This window comes from Mastigoproctus giganteus, chromosome 8, assembly GCF_048544385.1.
Source record: "Mastigoproctus giganteus isolate SK-2022 chromosome 8, ASM4854438v1, whole genome shotgun sequence".
In the NCBI taxonomy this organism is placed as follows: domain Eukaryota; kingdom Metazoa; phylum Arthropoda; class Arachnida; order Uropygi; family Thelyphonidae; genus Mastigoproctus; species Mastigoproctus giganteus.
Window position 1 is genome coordinate 147242942 of NC_143582.1, and position 21153 is coordinate 147264094.

General features: G+C 37.6%; 1 protein-coding gene across 1 annotated transcript; it reads left to right on the plus strand.

Annotated features, from left to right (window-relative positions):
- Nucleotides 1-850: 850 nt before the first annotated feature.
- LOC150081906 (uncharacterized) lies at nt 851-4361 on the plus strand. Its single transcript, XM_090380360.1, has 3 exons — nt 851-927; nt 1945-2982; nt 4263-4361. Exons 1-2 carry the CDS (start codon nt 916-918, stop codon nt 2968-2970), a joined length of 1038 nt encoding a protein of 345 aa, XP_090236486.1. The 5' UTR covers nt 851-915; the 3' UTR covers nt 2971-2982; nt 4263-4361.
- The last annotated feature ends 16792 nt before the right edge of the window (nt 4362-21153 follow it).

The following is a 21153-nucleotide window of genomic DNA, read 5'->3' on the forward strand; positions in this document are numbered from 1 at the left end:
TCCACAAAACACGCAAACCAACTTAGAATACACCTAGGTTACAGACACAATATCGTGACACCTCAATGGCCTTAGTTAATTCTGCACAAATACTTATAATAACAGAAAAAACAACACCATAATATTTACTGATACCTAACGTATTTAGTTTCCCAGGCTCTTATTCTAAACAACCCAGCTTGATGTATCGCTGATAATAAATATTATAAAATTATTTTAAAAATTCTAGTTTGGTAGAAAAAAATACACTAAATATGATCAAAAACTGCATGTCGTATGCATGCACAAATTCGTAAGAAGTTCGGTTGTAATCAGTGAATAACAACCCGAATTAAGAAAAGCACCATTCTCTTTTCAAGTTTAACTCCTTAACAGCGTTTAAAATCCACAGACATCTACCAGGTTTTCTGTGCAAACATATTTGGAGAACTGTTTCGCATCTTCACTGAGACGTCTGCATAACTCCTCTTAGGTTGTGAGACAATGAACGCAAGCAAACAACAGAAGTTTGTCGAGGCACAGACTTGGCCTCACCCACCGCATTTCCCGATCTCTTAGAGCTGCTGAATGCGAAACGAGACTTGTGTTCACCCTGAAATCGTCGAGGCGTTAACGGCTGCTTGCTCTGCGTCGGGACTGCAACGCGAAAAATGAAACTGTACAATTAACCTGGTTAGCGGGGTGGACATTCAGCGTGAAGTTTCACTGGTGGACGCAAAAATGAGGACAGGGATGCGATATGAGGAATATCTCGCGCATTTCTGACGTAACTTCTCATTCAGGTGCATTTATTTTATTTATGCAATGGTTTCCCTTCTTTTTTTTTATTTCCACGCAGCTACTGAGCGGACTTGAGTATAAATACTGCTGCCATCCATCTCATGGACACAGTTCCACCTGTGAACGTTCAGCAAGATGTTCTTCAAGGTAAGCTTTGTAGAGTTGCTTTAATATAATAGAACCGTGTCTACAAACCTAAAACTAGTCTGTGCCTTTTCTTTTCTGATATATTTGCTTAGGACTGCTCCATTTTCATACGTTTAAGCGCATTCAACTTTTATCCAACGCCATTTCCAAACGGATTCAGGAAAAGCAAATTGAGCTTCAATTATTTGCAGATCCCATAATGAATTCAAAGAGCATTCCAGCGATTATTTTTATATGCCGATATGCCTTTGATTTGCTGTTAGATTTAGCAATTCGCGATCTAATCACAGTTCACGAAATCGATTTTTTTTATATGTGATATATCTATCTATGACTTGATTTCAAATTTATCGATTATTAACATTTAATAGCGTTAATGCAATTTAACTACAACGTTTCGCAATCTAATTACAGTTCGTGATAACTTATTTGCGAATCAAAATTGCACTTGTTTGAACTGAATTATTTAATTCTGAATACACGTTTAAACGTAATTATTTTATTATAATTACATATTAAACACAATCTAATTATTTTTTTATAATTACTAGAATTATTTATATGAATGCGTAATTCAAGTAACCTTTCTGCATTTTTATGTACATTATTCTAGCTGGGCACTCCACAGAGGGAAACGAAAATTTTGTCGCGTTATTTCACCCAACGTTGTGGAAAAAGCTCATAAAAATTCGTCGCGTTTTTGAAGGGATTCGAACTGAGACCGTATTACCCGCTAGAACCCAAAAATTAGCACACAACACACAGTAAAGAAGATTGGCTCATTTTATCAGATTATAGTGAAAAGTTTCGTCATAAAAAGAATAACAAAATAAGATTTGAATATTCAAAATACGCGTACTTTTATAACATTGTAATTAAAGAATGAATTGCTTTTAGAAAAGTGTTCAAAAATTTCTTTATATCAAACTACTATTCCCTTAATTTATTCAAACTATCATTTCCTTCATTTATCCAAACTATTATTCCATTCATTTATACGTTCCTATCTTTTTGCAGGTGTGGACAGCATTTTGTTTTGGTTGCCTTGTGCTGTCAGTCAGAGCCAAGGAAGAAAAAATACTCATAACTGATCTCAAGACAGCAGCATCAGGATGGGAAGGAGGATTCGGCGGTGGAGGATTCGGAGGTGGCGGTGGTAAAGGTGGAGGATTCGGAGGAGGAGGAGGAGGATACGGAGGTGGCGGAGGAAAAGGTGGAGGAGGAGGAGGTACTATCCTAGTTGCGGTACCAGTTTCTATTTCATCACTTGGAGGCGGCGGAAAAGGAGGTGGTGGTTTCGGTGGGGGAGGATTCGGGGGAGGAGGTGGAAAAGGAGGAGGAGGAGGAGGATTTGGCGGTGGCGGTTTCGGTGGTGGAAAAGGAGGAGGAGGAGGTTTTGGAGGCGGTGGTTTCGGTGGTGGAAAAGGAGGAGGAGGTTTTGGAGGCGGTGGTTTCGGCGGTGGAAAAGGAGGAGGAGGAGGAGGAGGATATGGAGGAGGTGGTTTCGGCGGTGGAAAAGGAGGAGGAGGTTTTGGAGGCGGTGGTTTCGGCGGTGGAAAAGGAGGAGGAGGAGGAGGATATGGAGGCGGAGGTTTCGGAGGTGGAAAAGGCGGTGGTGGTTTTGGAGGAGGTGGTTTTGGAGGAGGTGGATTTGGAGGAGGAAAAGGTGGAGGAGGAGGAGGTTTCGGAGGAGGTGGTGGTGGCGGAAAGGGTGGAGGCGGCGGAGGTGGTAAATTTCTGATTGGAGTTACTCTTACCAGTTTAGGAGGAGGAGGAGGAGGTGGCAAAGGAGGTTTTGGAGGAGGTGGATTCGGAGGTGGTGGATTCGGAGGAGGAGGAAAAGGAGGTTTCGGTGGAGGTGGATTCGGAGGAGGAGGAGGAGGAGGGAAAGGAGGTTTCGGAGGTGGCGGTTTCGGAGGAGGCGGTGGAGGGAAAGGAGGTTTTGGAGGAGGAGGAGGATTCGGGGGTGGAGGAGGAAAAGGAGGTGGAGGAGGAGGTGGTGGTTATGAAGGAGGAGGAGGAGGTGGAGGAAAATACTGGTGATCAGCGGAATAGGTAAGTAGATATGAAAAATTATTTAAGATATAAAGTAGTCAATGGATTAGTCATATTTAAATTCGTAATGCTATTATATAAATTTCCCATTTTTTAATTTCCTTCAGTAGTACTTAATTAGTAAATTAAGCATTCAGGGAAATTCTTTCAGCAAATGCACTATTCAGTTTTTGTTTAGTTTTTATGAAACGATATATGCCTATAAGTGATATGTGCCCCTAAAACAATATGTGCCCACCATAAGTTTTAAATGAGATTGCATATAAGTTTGCGTTTGTATTTTTTGAAAGAAAATGTTATCGCATTATAATATACATAAAATGTTTTTATACGGAAGTTTGTATAAAACAGAATTCTGTATATTAAAACATCCTAAAACAGGATGCTTTAGTATACAGATTCGTTTCAGCAACTAATATTCCGGATATGTATATGGAGGATATGACGGTTTCGGAGGTTCACAGTTCACAAAAATTCTGCTGGAAAATCTTTTGAAGCCACCTAAAAATATTAAAATATGCTTTTAACGTATCAAAAGATCACTTTCATCACATCTGGATTTTTCATGACTCTAAAATATTTCGTTAGTCGTGTTACCTTGTCAGTTCCTAGAGTGATTCACCTCATCTCCAAAAGCTTTCAGCGTGCTACAAACAAATGCCTATTCTTAATAACATTACCATTAAACTAGAAAAATCCTTATGAGTTAGATATCAAAGGACATGAATTATGCAAGACAAAATTCCTTTAAATCGAACCAACATCAAAAGGAATTCTGTCTACTAAAATTATTACTTTAATTCCTAACATTATACGTTCTTTCCTTGGTAAATCGGTATTTTTTTTACTTTATACACTTTGCAGTGATTATCATGAGGGTCATATTGGTAGACCACTGCGACACAGACAGCGAAGAGCTAGGTCTCTGTGTGCATTCTCTGACGAAGCACTTACGAGTGCTGAAGAATGAAAGGGGTGGGAAAGATTCCAGGAGGAATGAAAGTCGTTATTTTTGGAACATATGTTATCCAGTCACTAATTTCCTGAAACGTAAGGCATATTATGTCATCTGGACTTAAGATTTGATGCAAAGTTTTAAAACCACATGCATATCTTAATATTTTTTGACGTTAAGTAGATTTAGACTTTCTGTCTGCCATAATCTCACGTTCATCTCTAAAGCATCATTCTCATACACTCATATTTGCATCTGACATTACTTAAGCATGCTAGATAACAAATACAGATATTAACCGAAGTTTGTTTTCTTTTTATTTCAGGACTTTGAAAGCAGTTGTTCGATCCTCTTCATTTCCGAAGGAAAAGTCTACTGCTACGTGTCACGAATCAGGGAAGCGACAGGCAGACGTTGACTACTGTAATATTTTGTACAATGGCTCAAACTGATTACTGTAAATTATCTATAAATTAATTAAAATAAATTATTGTAAATGAAATGTTTTCGTCCTTTTTCTTGCCACTTTGTTTCTTTTTAGTTACAACAGCAGCACTACAAATCCAGTACTCAAAATTTGGTAATACAGAGCCACGAAATTATCTATTTCGATTGGAAAAGTCGGTTAGTAAAAAAACTGATGTGGATAGTCAGGTGGATGTGCTATATGACAAACGTCCCAAGATTTCTCACAGCGGCAGAAATGAATTGATTTTGCTAAAAATGGAATATTATGGCACTAAACCCTTATTAAACGAGGTGGTCAATGGGTAGATTATTCTACCAATCTAAAAGGTTAAGTTAACCTACCATATCGATGAAGAACTATACACATAAACCGTTTACTAACTGATACCGTAACTGACATCATTTACCGGCTGTTTAGTATGCATAAAACTTTGGCCAGTCACATTGACTTATTTTATGCATGTATTGCGACAGTATTGTTTGGTATATAAAAAAAATTATGACACGATAAATGTTTTTATATACCAAACTGCTCTGTAAACTTAATAGAAAACTTCGGTAAAAGTTTTATGTACTCAGCTCGAAGGCTAAAATTCTCGACTGTTAACAAAAATAGGTGTTCACGTTGCACGAGCAGTGCAGCATAATTAACTGATGACGAAGGGTTAAGCTGAGCAGATTATAACCAATTCTCCCAAAAGTCATGTTATGAACAAAACATCTATTTATTCAAAGAAATTACAAATTAATTCAATAACTGCGTAGTAGAAGACCTATTAATTTTTGGTAGAAAACTGGTGGAGGTGTGCAACATTCCCTTAAAGCATTCTTGAACTTCACCAATGAAGTGGCTGCCTAATTTTTCAGGTAATTTAACCTAATTTAACCATTTCCTAATTTTTGAGGTAATTTAACTATTTTAGTGAGTAATTCAACTATTTTAGATTATACATGTTCCCCCACCCCGTTTTCTGGATTACTCACTTTCAGGTTCATGCTTTGTGCTGACTACTTCAATGTGATTCTCTTCAAACCACACGTTCACAAGATTTGCTTTGTGACACGGAGCGTTGCCGCGTTGGAAGGTTAAGGTGCTGCTTCCATAAAAATGCCACGATGTAGGGTTAAAAGAATTGTCCAAACCATCAACGGAGGAAGCATCAATCACGGTTCCATGTACTGCGGCCAGTGGACCTAGTTCATACCATGAAAAACACCCCAGACATGCTCCTTCGAACTTCACAGTCAGAACAACACATTCAGATAACAATTATTCTCCAGGCATTCATTGTACTCAAACACATCCATCAAACTAGAAGAGGGCCGATTTCCATTGAACTACTGATTCCACGTTCAGTGTAACTTGCACATGCCAATCGACGATATGCTATTTGCTTTTATTATCTGAGGCTTGCGGAGTTCCTTCGTGAGGGGTCATGCCATGCGGCTCTCTACATGTTGTGAATAGAGTTACAGGACTGTCTGTGGCTGCGAGTCTAAACTCGGATTTTCTCCAGTCTAATGACAACATGAAGTAACCAGCAGTCTCAAGGTTCATTGGCTCCTACGTCATTCATTTTGTTCCTACTCTGGTAATTTCTGGGACTCAGTATTACTCTGGCCTTCTATTTATTCAGCAAATTATCTATTTGCGCATATTTAAGTGTATTTCCTGATCAATAGTAAGCACGTACGTTTTTACCACGACATCAAAATACCATTGCCCCTCTGAAACTCCGTTTACCCTATCCATGTGCTGATCATTCGTTTGAAATGAATTACTGGACAACTGCAGATCACCTTTATAGGCATAAATATGCCAAATGCAAATGCAATATGCAAAATAGGCCAAAATGCCTCTACTAATGTTAATGCTAATGCTAATGCTAATACTTCCTAGGTCACATACAATTTCCTGCAGTCAAAGGAGTAAACCATGACTTTTGGTAGGTTAATATCAAAATAATATCCAAATGATCTGTTGTAAATATAAAAAAAAAATCACAGAAGATAAATGGATTCAGCATTCTTTATAATATCAATGAAGCACTGCTTCAGTTGTTAATTCTGTAACTTGGAATACTCCTTCATGCAAGTTAGTTTAAGAACACAAATTTTGTATTATCTTTCCTATTACTAACGTTAATAAACTTTAGTCAACAAGACATGGTAATACAAAAACAACAAAACTTTATAAGACATTTCAATATTAAAAGCCTTGAGCTCCAGCAATCTGAGAGAGAGAGAGAAATATTTTCACTGCATCATAAATAAATGATTACTGCATGTTACAAAAGCCCATCAGAGAACGCATGTAGTAATAATTTATTAGTCAAGGATTAACATTAAAATATAAATATAAGGATATGTTTTAAGTTGTACCGCAAATACTATTATCTACACTATAAGCTAAAACTTAGTTAGCTTATATAATATAAATACTGTTATACAAAGTTCTCATGGCTGTAACTGGAGTTACATAACTGAGTGGTCAACATGACTGTGCAGTAGTACTCACGTTTGTTTGAACGTGGTTCTAGTACAAGTGACTATTAAATACGGACTCACTGATATGGCACTACTTCAAATGGGTGTCAATTTTATCCACACTTGAACCGCTTGAGTAGAATTGGTCCACCTTCTCGTGCGGTAACGGGCACTGGACGGGCTTCGCCTTCCTGATGTCAAAGTGGCAAGAAACAGCTAAACAACAAACAACATTACATTACACACATTTCTAGCCTTTTACAGGGTTTTGTATTCATCACAGTCTACCAAGACGGAGTTGAACTGATGTTCAGAGTGCCGCTCTACGTAAGATATATACATGTCTACATGGCTACTAAATACGATTAATGGTTGTAAACTCCTCTGGCTTGGATTGCAGTCGTGAGTATAAACTACATTTCTTCATTTCTGTAAGTTAATCTCTGATGATAGGCCTGGGAAAGACTCCTGAAATGTTACCGGCTAACAATTTAGTGTTGATATTGCACTTGTGGATGATTTAAGCATCAGTAAAAGTATTTTGTTTTTCCACGTCGTATAAGAGTCCACGTGGTTTAAGAGTGTCTCTTACTAAACAGGGTGTTTTGAAAGCTCTAGGAAAAACTTTGAGAGTTTGTTTTAGCGAGCATAGGGACAAATAAAGTTCATACGGACATAACGTTTTCTGACCATCCCTTCTGAGTTATACCCAGATCGATTTTTTTTTTCATAAAGAACACCAGTCAGTATTCCCGTCAATAAGTAAGAATATAGGAACATTCGAATGACATGCATATTTGAAGCCATTGTATATATATGCATTTGGAACGAATCCTTCTACTCTTGGACGGAAAATTTCCTAAGATGAGTTGTTCATTGTCCTGTTTATCAATTCGCTTGAAGTCACCTGTAGTGTTCCTGTTTATATTTTAAATCCTCGCGTTATTTTTTACCTTGGCCATGAATAATCGGTACTCTAAAAATGGTAGACACTCATTCCATTTACGGATGAGCTAACAGGGAGCATCAGTGACGCTCAGCGAAGATTAGCTAAGGACTTTTGTAGTCATCCATCGGAAAAACAGGATTCTTTTCGTCTGTTACCACTAACTGAGGAAGAACAAGAACAGTCCGAACACCTGCTTTAAAGGAACAGGTAAAAGACACAGTCATGGAGGATCCTGGAACTAGAACGAGAAATGTAGCAGTAGCATTAGTGTTTCGCACATTCAACTATATGGAAAATTCTTCGTGAGCTCTACCATTAAGCGCAACAAATTTTCTCTGTTGTCTACTTCTTATGGATAAATCACAATCCGGATTTATCCGTGAGCGTGATGGTATATCCGGAATTTTCACCAGGCTCATTAATGAACACCGGAAACCCTCATGTTATCACCCAGTCTCGGCACTAAGGATTCGATTTCATTTGAACATTAGGCCTGGTATCATTGGTGACTATCTGACTGGTATATTTCTCTTGCCATCTATGCCCAATGGCTAAATTATCGATAGATCAGCCTAGAGAAGTAATTACCTACATTGCTAGAAGAAGTTTCATTGAAACATGCCATCAAATGTGGTTCGTGCATGGTGGAGCTGCAGCACATTTTAGCCTCACTGCTCAAGAATTTATCTATAATAATTATCCCAACTGTTGGATTGGTAGAGAAGGTGAATAAACTGTATGGCCTGCACGGTCTCTCTCCTGATATAAATTCACTGTATTTCTTATTGTGGGGACCCCTCACGGTTCTTGTTTATGCAACCCTGGTTCACAATGCATGCATGCATGAGTCCTCTGAGAACGGATCGTGAATGGTTGTCAAACGATACAGAACATTCCGGGAATTTTCTCAAGTTTTGACAATGTACGAGAAGATGTTCTAGGCGTGCATCGCTGCTCAAGTAGCCCATTTCAAACCCTTGCTCTAATGTAGACGTAAAGTTATAATCGGTCACTTAGAGAGTGCATTAATTAAATTAATTTAATTAAAAAAATTAATTTGACAGGCGTTCCTTCATTCTATGAAAAAAAAGAAAACGGCTATAACTCGAAATGAAAGCGTTTCCGGACCTTTTCTCATTCTTATGCTCAGTGGAACACCATCCTGAAGTTTGAAGAGACCTTTCAAAAACATCTGTATATACATGTTTTTCGATTACAAGGTGCGGGTCTATCCCCTTAATTTTAGGCTATTTGTCATCTCGACCTTTTTTGTCTTATTTCAGCTGAAAGTTTAAATTTGTTATTAAAATTTGACTAAGTTACAATTTAAATTTGACGATTTCTGAAATTCGAAATTTAAATTCAATTTCAAATTTAAATTTTGTATAATTAAATGCTTTCCCCTCAATGAGGGGGAGAATGTTTAATTTGTTTTCCTCGCCCTCGGTTCAGCCTAAATATAAAAAAGTGGTTGAAGTAAAAGTAGTTGATTAAGCAAAATTTTAACTCATAAACGGTAAAATGCATAAAATACTGATTTGCATTTTTCTGAAAAAAACACGTTAACCCAAGTGCAAAATCGTATAAACAAGACATCCTGGTGAAACCACTGAGTATTCGAACAAAATTCCGCTCTTGTTCAAAAGCAGTGGCTCAAAATAATACTCCCGAATTCATCACCGGGTCAGATCAGCTTTCTAAAACTCTGATTTTTCTGTGAGATAAGTAGGGAAATTTACTGAAAAGTTGCAATGCTGCAAAAGCTCGTCAAGGCACATTGACCCTCTGGTTGACATTAAAATATGAAGATATCTCATAACTTAATAAAATGTAGTTTAAAACTAAATAATTACTTAAAATTTTAGTTTACTGAAACTTGTTAAATTGTCAGTAAATTATAAAAGTCTGTCAACCACAGATGATGTAAAGTGTTTTTTAATTTAAATAACGTTACCGAGCTTATTAACCCATATGTCATTTCACTTATTTAATTTTCTACTGATTTATTGCCCTTGCGGGTTGCACAGTTGATAGAATCACCGCCCTTCCCACACCAGGCAGAAAAGACCTTAATTCGAATCCCGCCAAAGACGGGAAGAATTTTTAGGGGGCTTTTTTCACACCGTGGCAATTTAGTCGATTTCAGATTAGGGCAGAATGGTTCTGAAAACTTGGTTTTGTTTTCAAACAAACAGGCAAATCAACCAAAGAACACAGGCAATTTACAGGCATACATACTGTCCAATGCGGTCTAAGTTGCTGATGAAACTAAAATCCTATAACTGCTAACTCATCTATTTCACATTTTGAATCTAATAAAATATAATAACCAATTTTGTTTGTGTCGTATTATTTAGAATTCTATTGCCAAATATAATGGGTGGCCACGTTATTAGATACAGGTGCACCTCCTAAATAGCGAGTAGGTCCCAGATGTAGCAGTAGTGGCATGTGATGCAAGAAAGCATGTGTATGAGCTTATGCAGCATCAGTCAAAAAAAAAAAAAAAAAAAATCACACCATTCCCTCCAAATGCCTGTCCAATTCCTCCTTAAATTTATTCAACCTATCAACTTCCACAACGACAGATGGAAGTTTGTTCCAGCAATTAACCACCCGCTGGCTAAAGGCAAATTTCCGCATCTATTCTACATCTGTCCTTTCTTAATTTGAATTTATGCCCCCTTAGGTTCGTAATCTGAACAAGTGGAAGGATCCCATAATAATTCAGCGTGCTCAACCCAATCAAGGCCTTATACACCTCAATCAGATCACCGCACAGGTGCCTAGTCTCCAGCCACTGCAATTTGCAGAACTTAAGCCTCTCTTGGTAAGAGGATCCCTTCATTCCCCTCACCAATCTTGTTGCCCTTCTCCGTACACGCTCAAGCAAATCTACATCCTTCCTAAAATGAGGCCTCCAGACTTGTACGCAGTACTCAAGGCGTGGCCTGACCATTGCCTTATACAGAGGAACAATCACCTCCTTTTCCCTGCTAGCAAAATTCCTATATATCATTGACAAAACCCCATGACCTGCCCTGGCAGCCTGTCTGAATTGCTCAGAAATTTTCATATTTGACTGCACAATTACTCCCAGGTCTTTTTCATTTAATACCATCTTAAGCGTACTTTTTTCTGGGGTTACTTCTACCCATATGCAGTACTTTGCATTTGTCAAGGTTAAACTTCAGTTGCCACTTCTTAGCTCATCTGCCCAAATTATCTAGATCCTGTTGCAGTAGCACACTGCCATTACTGTCATTAACAACCCTGCCAACCTTTGTATCATCTGCAAACGTCGACACTAAGCCTGATATACCTTCATCAATATCATTGATAAATATACAAAACAACAGTGGACCCAACACCGAAACCTGTGGGACTCCACTAATAACATTAGTTCACGAAGAGCAGAACTCATTGATTACCACCCTCTGTCTTCTCCCACTTAACCATCCTTTTATCCATTGTAGCAACTTACCCTTAATACCATTCTGCTCCAATTTGTACAATAGTCTTCCGTACGCAACAGTGTCAAAAGCTTTCCTGAAATCCAAATATATGATATCAAAATTATTTTTGCATCCAGTTCCTTTGTAACAACATCATAATAACCAATCAAATTTGTCAGACAAGACTTTCCCTTAACAAACCCATGCTGTGTCTGAATTATTGCTGCAGTCTTGTCTAGATGATCCTGCAATGCATCTTTAACCAGTGACTCCATTATTTTACCCGGAACAGAAGTTAAACTAACTGGTCTGTGATTACTCGTGTCACCCTTCGATCCCCTTTGTGAATTGGGGATACATTTGCGCATCTCCAGTCAGTGGGAACCTCCCCTGAGTCCAAGGATGCTCTCATAATTATGGCTAAGGGTTTGCTTAGTTGCTTTGCCGCCTCCTTTAATATAACTAGATAGATCCCATCCACCCCAGGTGCTTTTCTTATATTTAACTTCGACAATTTCTCCTCCACTTTGCTCTCAGTTATTACAAAATCATTAAGTATCCTGCTACAATTTGATAACCTTCTACCATTTTCAGACCTTAATAATTCCTCATGTGTAAATGTAGATGCAAAATACTCATTCAGTTTGTTTGCTATTTGAGCAGGATCGTCAACAGTCGAACCATCGATGTCAAGTGGACCAATCAGATTCATCCCTTTCCTTTTAGAGTTTATATAAGTAAAGAAATCCTTGCTGTTTTTCCTAGCATCTTTTGCCAAGGATTTCTCGTGATCTGCCTTCGCCTGCCTAACCTCCTTTGTGACTTTATTACAGACTAGCTTATATCTGCCATAAGCTTGAGTCGCTTGATAAGTTATATGCATCCCATGCATTTTTCTTCTCTGTCACGAGTCTCATTAGTTCATTTGATAACCATTTAGGCCTAAACCTTGAACAATATTTCTTAATAGGTATGAAACTTTTAGTAGCATCCACGATTAATTACTTGAATGCTTCCCACTTAGAATTTACTGTTGGTAACATCGTCAGTTGATCCCACTGTACGGTATTTAAAAACTTTCTGAGACCACTGTACTCACCTTTACGGAAGCAAAAAACCCTTTCCTTTAACCCTGATGGTAATTAAATCTTTAAGTAAATCCCACATCAGTACACTGTGATCACTGCCACATAGTGGTTCCTTTATCCGCAAATTCTTATGTATCTGCAAATTCTTACGAATTATCACTGCTAATAACCAGATCAAGAGTATTACTCTCTCTGGTTGCCTCTCGAACATGCTGCTGCTGCAGAAAACAATCATCCAATAAATCCACAAAAGTCTGACTAGTGTGTGAGTGACCAAGTTCCAGTCAATATCTGGGAAGTTAAAATCCCCCATTATAAGACATTCTGATTTACTAGCCCACTCTATTTCTCTGTACAATTGTTCATTGTACTCATTCGAGTCATTAGGCCTATAATACACTCCTACTCTTATTTTGGCTTTCGCAGTGCTTATGTCACACCAAACTGACTCAACAGTGCACTGTTCTTCTATATCAACTGGGTGCACTTCTTTTGATTTTGTGTTTTTCTTAATTAACAGCATAACACCGCCTCCCTTCCTATCCTGTCTATCCTTTCTGTACACATTGTACTCCCCAAATTCCAGTTCAGCATTCTTATATCTGTGTGACATCACGTCTCTGCTATCCCAACAATATCATATCCGCCTTTGATGTCTTGACCAACACTTCAAATTCATCAAATTTATTTACTATACTTCTAGCATTGGTATACATGCAAGCATACATGCACCTATTCCTATTCCTAGTTACCCTGACACATCCCATATACTCACCTATTTCACGATGATGCCATCCGTCCCTGAAACCCCCAACACCCGTCGCTCCAAGTCGCTTCTTATTCTAATAGAAGTTGTGCAAGAACCTCTGCCTGCGGCTACTGTTAAACTATTAGTCCTTGTATCCCCCCCCCAAGCTAGCAGTTTTCCAACCCCACCTAACACTGCCTCGATAGCATCAGCAAATATTCTTGCACCCTTTCTATTTAAGTGTATCCCATCCCTGTAGAAGCAGTCTCTCCTGTTAGCAAGTACAGACCAGGCTGAAAAAAATTCTACCCCTTGAGCCTTGCACAATCATTCCAGGGCCGAATTGATCGACAAGGCACTCATCATATACTCCCTCCTATCGTGTCTGGGCAGAATTGCAGATACTTTCAAATTCAACCCTAATTCGCTGTTTTTTTTTCAACAGTGACCTGTACTTATTAAGTAATTCTGCCGGTCTCCTACTCTTAATATCATTAGTGCCAACGTGTACAACTATATCACCTTTTGTGCCCTTAAAAGATGATATCCGCTCCACAACGTCATCAACCTTTGCCCCTGGCAGACATACCCTGGTCCTGTTCCACCTACCCTTTTTACAAAGCATGTTTCTCGTTTCCCTGACAATAGAGTCACCAACAACTACTAGTTCCTGTGGGACCAGCGCATTCTGCCTTGGGGGATTGCCGCTGTGTCGCGCGATGACAAGTGCAAGATCTGGTGTTGATGGGCCCCTCAATTTAGATCCTTCGAGGGCATCCACCCTGTTCTTCAAGCTCTCATATAGGCCCATAACAACGCTGAGTTGTCGCCTGATTTCCTTACACTCCTTACATCGCGCACATACAAAGACATCCCCCATGGCAATATCATGTTCCGTTCCAGAGAGTTCGGCAAACATTTCACAAGTTGCACATTTTTTTAGGCTGTGATGCGTTGGAGAATCGCCCCCCTCAGTTCTCCCCCGAGTCACAGCACTCCTGCCACTTTGTGCCCGTTGCTTTGCTGCTCTAGTTTGGGGCATGATATTTTAAATTAATAAGATCAATAAATTAAATTAATTAAATGTCAATACTACGCTATCTAATAGAAACAGTGAAGCGTATTATGCTGTATAATTATACGTTAGAGCTACCTAGTTACCTCAATTAAAAATTTGAATTCCCTACCACTCTATAAAAAAACAATGGCTGCAAGAATCGAACGAAATAACGGTTTTACGAATATTAAAGCAGTAATCCACAAAAACTCTTAATCTAAATAAAAATAAAAATAACCAGCGTAACTATAACTATAAGACTACGTATAAAGTACAATATAATATAACAATTATGTAAATAAAAAGGCAAACACTTATCGCTTTTTCGGAGCCTGTAATTTTTAAAGAGAGTCAGCGCCCTCTTTATTCTTCTATTATAGAAGAATATCCTCAGAACAGCCTCCATTCGTCCTGGCTTGGGCTGAATGCACTTTGGAAAGCATGCCACAGGGATGCTGTTCTATGTTGACTTATATGCTTCCTACAATTGCTCACAGCTGCTGCAAATTGAGTAGTTACCGGTCTCAAATCCGATGACCTCGTTCGACCTCAGCCCACAGATGCTCAGCTGGATTGAGATCTGGTGACTTGGTAGTCCACTACATTATGCTGAATTTATTTTAGTGTTCCTGGAACCTAGTTATGGAGTATGGCTCATTATCTTATTGGAAGAACTGATTCGCAGACAGTACATTTCAAACATGAAGAGATGCGCATGGTTAGAAACAATTTCCAGATTACTTCCAGCATCCAAATGCTGCTCCACTTATATCAATGATCCGAATGTGCATCATGAAAACGCTCCCCACACCATTACACCACCAGCAGAATCAGACTGAATTATTGACACCTGGCAGAATAAATGCATGGACTCGTGCTGTTTTCGCCATATTCGGGTCTTCTAGTTAGCACCTAAAATAGCAGGAACCGGGATTCGTCAGAACGTACAAAGTTTTCCAATCTTACAATATCCAGTGTTGGTATTTCAGAGCACACTCTAACCATATCTTCTCGTTTTGTATTAACGGAAGTGGAACCCGGTTCGGTCGTCGGCTGCGATATCTCACCGGTGACAAAGTAAGACGAGCTGATTGTAGCCTTTCTGTTACCCTGTAAGTCTTGTCAGCCTCCGTTGGCTGACAAGACTAGTATGAACGAGCACAGGATCTCCGTTTTCTGGATGTTTTTGGTTATTGGACCAATCTCGATACACCCGAGACACAGTCGTGCATAAAATCCCCAGCGGGACAGCAGTTTCCGCAATATCGACTCTTCCATGTTCAACGTTACTTAAATCTTTCGCCTTTGCCAATCCCGCAGCACTTACAGCTTCCGTACTTGTCTGCCTACCTCCTTTGTATGTCCTGATACGAACATGTGATGGCTTACTGGAAGAGCACTCCAGTAAGGACATCACATAGATCAGAAGAGACTCCAGGTCTATCAGTGTCCTGTACGAGATTTTTTGGTGCGCCCTCTCTGATATGAAATTTACAGCGAATCGGAGAATTTTTCGCCCCTATAATTTTGACGTCCTGTTCGGGGGAACCGCTCGATCGTGCCTTAAGCCGGCCCGGCACATAATGTATCTAATAAAGTGGCTACTCAGTGCACTTATTAAACGAAGTGTTGCAGAATAAAATAAAATATGATATGTTATGTGGGAAAAACAGTGCAGAGGTTATAAACGATGGGCAAAGGGAGTAATTATTTATTAATAATGGAATAAGTCAGATGTCAGTTATTCGATCAAAGAAAAGTTTTGGCAGATGGCGTTAAAAGCATTAACTGTGGATGTATTAGTTTGTTTTGTATTAGTTAAAATATTTTAACCATAAGAGAGATTTAAGTGATGATGATAAGAAGGTTTCAATTGCTTTCTTTTAGCAATCTATCAAGTATTGGATAGAAAGTCGTGTTTGTAGTTTCTGCAATTACATTGTAAATTCATTATGGCGTGGGAAGTATTCTCTTGCGTATTCTCTTGAAGTATTCTCTAAAGCGATGCCAGCAGAGACCTATCTGTACTGCAGAATGCTTCTCTGCTTTAGACTGGTTGCTTTGTCCAGTGTGAATTAACTTTAATCGTAATAAACGAAGTTCTGAAGATCACTGTATACTGAAGAATAGCATTACGCAGAAACAAGGAATCAAGTTTGTGGCAGGAAAATCACTAAATTTTAAATGTGACAAGAAATTTTAAATGTTCGATTATACGGACGAATTTATTATCTTAATTGCCAATCCCTAATCAGTTTGGATAATCGACATCCCGCAATACTTAAATGAAAATTGACTATTCACTGACGAAATTTTTATAGGAACGATTGTATATTTTCCTCAATAGGCTCATTTTCAGCAAGTATTCTATTTACATTAGGGCAAACAAACCTACCCCTGAGTGCATTTATCCGCATGTGCGAACACAAAGATTTTAAAAAAATAATAATAATAATAAATAAATAAATAAATAATAAAAAATAGAACCGTTTGTCCATTTGGGGATTTTTCTCGTTTAGATGTACGAAGTGAAGGGTGTAATTCTCGTTAAGTATGCTAATTAATCTACAGATAAGACATTCTGAAATTACTGCGAGATTTTTGGCAATAAAGCACTTCCTTGTTGTATCTGAAACACTCTGGAAGTGTTTAGTGATGCGTCGCCATCAGAATTTCGATTCAAAAAGCAATCAGATGGACGATGATGATAAGAAGAAGTAATCCACAAATAGATGCCACTCAGCCTAGTAGAGGAAGAAGCCGACCATGGCGTGGGAAAGCAGGAAAGCTGTGGTTAGACGAGAGAACTAATAAGCGAAGGAGAAGAGCATATTCCCATCGAAATGAAGAAATAGGCCGAATATAAGAGGGAAATATTCCACTCGATTGCCCAGCGCGTGACAACTTTTTTTTTAACCTTTTAGGGTATAAATACAAGGGACCATTCCTTAATAAGTAAAGTAATTGCATGTTGTTTCTGGTGTTGTTTTGAATATGGTACTATCGAAGGTAAGCTGGATATCGTTGCCGGGTACGGAGTAAATTTAGTTGTATTGCATAGTCCGTAATTAATTAATAATTTACTTATCAATACTTTAATAATCGGTAAGAAATGTTTTCTTCAAACACTATCAGGTATAAGTACTGTATTACGGATGAAAGTGGTTAAAATTCGTATTTTAAAACTACGATTGACTTCACATTATCGAAAAGTCGAGTGTAATTCAGAAAACAGAATTCGTGATTTCAGATTATTCTGTTACCGATACAGTAACTCACAGTTTCATTTTGTGTATTCATAATTTAAATTTCCTTGATAGTCAAAGAGAAAATTTTTCTTAAAAAGCCTATGCTCTTTAATATCAAGCCTCTAATTACATATTTTTAAACAGCAGAATCATTTCTTTTGCTCTTATATCGCCAGGGACTTGAAAGCCGCATTAATCCACAATTTGTCTTCTCTGAATTTCTGCTGTAGAACAGTAATTTCCTGCCTATGGGTATGTTATGATCCCTCGCGAACCTTCTGCATAATTTCATGAAGTCAGCGAGAGGAATGCCGCTGACTTCAGACATTTTTCTCCTTAATTAAAGGCTGCGAATTAAGAAGAGCCGATGTATTACCTGTTTTAGATTGTGTTTGCTTATTTTAACAAGATTTAACCTAATTTGTTAATTTTTAAAGGACTGGCATAGCCGGGTGGTTAAGCGCAGAAGTACAAGTAGCAAACGCGTTTGAGTTGACTGTGAAACCACAGTAATGTTCTTGTGCTTTATCTTGTGAATCCTCTGACCATATGTGGCCGTTAGGTTAGATATGTAGTAAGCACCAAAGCAAGTAAGGCTATGAGGCATCATATATATCGTGTCTGTAATTGAGTGCATTCTTAGGTAGGTTTTGCTGATTTCCAGACAGAAAAACCCGAGTTTCTAAGAGAAAACAGAACGCTACCCTTGCCTGAGACCGACTAACTTAGCCATGTCGTAAAAAAGCCCATAAAAACTCCTCGCGTCATTGTGAGTTTCGAACTCAGGCCTCTTCTACATTGTGTGAGCGGACGGTGACTATAACCACTGTACGCAAGAGATATCTGTTGAGTATACCGTTTCCATTGTTCTTGGATCTGTATCCGTCACTTCAAGCCATTCATTATTTTCTCTTTCAGAAATTCCATGATGCCATACTGATTCGAACCAATTATTTAATTTATTTTAATTACTTATTTAATTTATAAGTAGTATGGAATATACTGTCTATAAATAGCGTGTGTTTTCTGTGGTGTCGATTTTCTGCTTCCTGGACGGGACGAAAAACTCGAGTTTCCAGAAGCAAAAACCATGCTACCCTCGTTTGAGACTAACTAACTCAGCCACGTTGTTAAAAAGGCCCATAAAATTCCTCACGTCATCGACGGGACTCGAACTCAGATATTTTTCACCCGTTGGTGGGGAGGTCGGCGATTCTACCAACGATGATACTCGCGAAGGCCTGGCAGACAGAGAAACATGCAATACAGTAATGAATGGAAATGGCAGTTATGATAATGAAGCTGCTGATGATATGAATGCCAGTGTACTTGAAGAAGTAAAAAAAACTGTTCATAGGATAAGCTTTACAGGAGAATTGATTCGTGGGATGGAACAGAGACCTTTCATTCCAGAGTACCATATAATGTATGCTTACAAAATTGAAGAACTTTTCCTAAAAGCAAGAACAAAAAACAAGTTCAAAAGAACTAAAATGACAAGAGGTGCCTCATCATCTTGCCTCTAAGCAAACTTTTATAAGAGATACGCCCGCCAGAGCAAAGCCGCCTTCACCTACCTGTGCCTGTGTTTTCATAGCTACTCCAGCTTCCTCTGAGAGTCCTTACGATGCCATGTAATTGATGTTTAATAACAAGTTGTTCCTTCATTTCAAATCGGAAACAGAGGAAGAGGGGAGGGGAGGGGAGATACATTATTCTTTATTTGTTCTGTTTATACGCAGGCACGCCACTAGATTAGACGAATTTAAAATTAATCATTTCGATAATGAACTACGGTCCACTCACACTTATATACCACTGCACTAACGCGCTGACCACTCGGCTACATCTTTTTTTCGTCTGTTTTAATATAGTTTAGGCTTGACGCTCCGAATTCAGGAAAACGCCTATTCGAAAAGTACTTTTGAATATGTGGACTACAGAGCTTAGTGACTAGACTAGAACTTGGTAACTAGACGCCTCAGAGGAGATCTGAATGAGGTCTGTAAAGCTCTGAGAGGAGATAGTAAAATGAATGATTCCAAATTATTATAAATGATTTCAAAAGTAGAGGTCATAAATTCGATTTACGGAAAAGTGGTTTAGAGTGGATTGTAGAAGTTTTCTTTTAGCCAGCGAGTTGTAATTGCTGGAATAAATTGGAGTTGTTAATCTCTATATGTTAATGAAACATCAAAAAGTCAGATGAAGTTTTCACTATTTAGTTATGCAGCTGATTTTAAAATTTTTTCAATTCAGCAAAATAAGATTCCTGGGAATAACAAACAATATTAAACAGCTTTTATTCTTGGGATCGTGTTAATAACTTTAATCTAAATGAAGAAAAATGTTTTGTGATAACGTACACTTCATATGAAATACGAATACTTTGTTAATGGATGTAAGATAAGAAGAGCATCAATCTATAAAGAGCTGGGAGTGACTCGTATCTCTAATTGCAGCGTCTCATCTCAATTCACATTAAAAATGTTATTTCCCTCGGTAACCAAGCCTTTTTTTTTTTGTTTTGTTAAACGATATTTCATATTATTGTAGAATTGTTGAATTCGCCTCTTTTATTTGGTCTCCTATATCTGGCCCTCGGGTAGTTGCTTACGAGAGTGTACAATGATACTTAGATTAGACGGTGAAATCAGATATCACAAACATCGACATGATGAATATTCACTACGATACAATTTGCAGCCTTTGGCCAAACGCCATCGTCTTTCAGGTCTTCGATTGATCCATAAAATCTTTCATAATAAAGTTTGCTGTATAGATCTGTTAAATTATTTTAAATAAATAATTGTTTTAAAAGTTTCAGTCCAATCTGTACGCCATACATTGTTTTGTTTTGTACGCCATACATTTATCCTTAAATTATATTTCTATAATTTTGTGTTTCAACTGACTTTAAATTAAATTTTACAAATGTTCCTTTAGATCTATAATCAATGAATAATTGATTAGTAAGTATATTTTATATTACTATATTTATTCAGTGTTTTAGGTTTTTGCATTTATGTTTTACTGATAGTTTTTTTTGTATTTTTGTTTTACTGATAGTCTTTTTGCTTTTAGTTTACTGATAGTCTTTTTGCTTTTAGTTTACTGATAGTCTTTTTGCTTTTAGTTTACTGCATTAATATTTTATGGATTGAGAAGACTTAATATTTGTATTACATTTTAACTATTTATTGTTTTTTTTTCTTCTTATTTTGGTACATTGTAATTGGGACGTGCCCTGTGATGTACAATTAAAATAAAATAAATAATAATCAGGTTTACCTCCGTGGGTAGTTGAGTGCGACAACTTATGAAAATTTCTAGTTCAGTTAGAGTATCTTAGTGAGGAGGTATCTATCGAATTAAACAAGGAGGTACTATCCTTGTTTAGTTGAACCTATATAACCAAATAAAATAAACGCATGTTTTTTTATTTTATGTATTTTTTTTATTTATTCATTTATTTTATTATTATATTTATTTATTTATTATTATTTTTTTTGACTAGAGCAGCAAAATCCTGGGGCTTCCTTGTACCATATGGCTAACTAACACTAGTTTGTTTTTTTTTAATTATTTTTAATTTTAAGATTTTTGATATTTTTTACTATCCGAAAATGAAAGCAATATGAATATGAATATGCACTCGTATATTATTTAATTTATAATACATATTATATTAATTTGCCTACTATATTATTTATTTA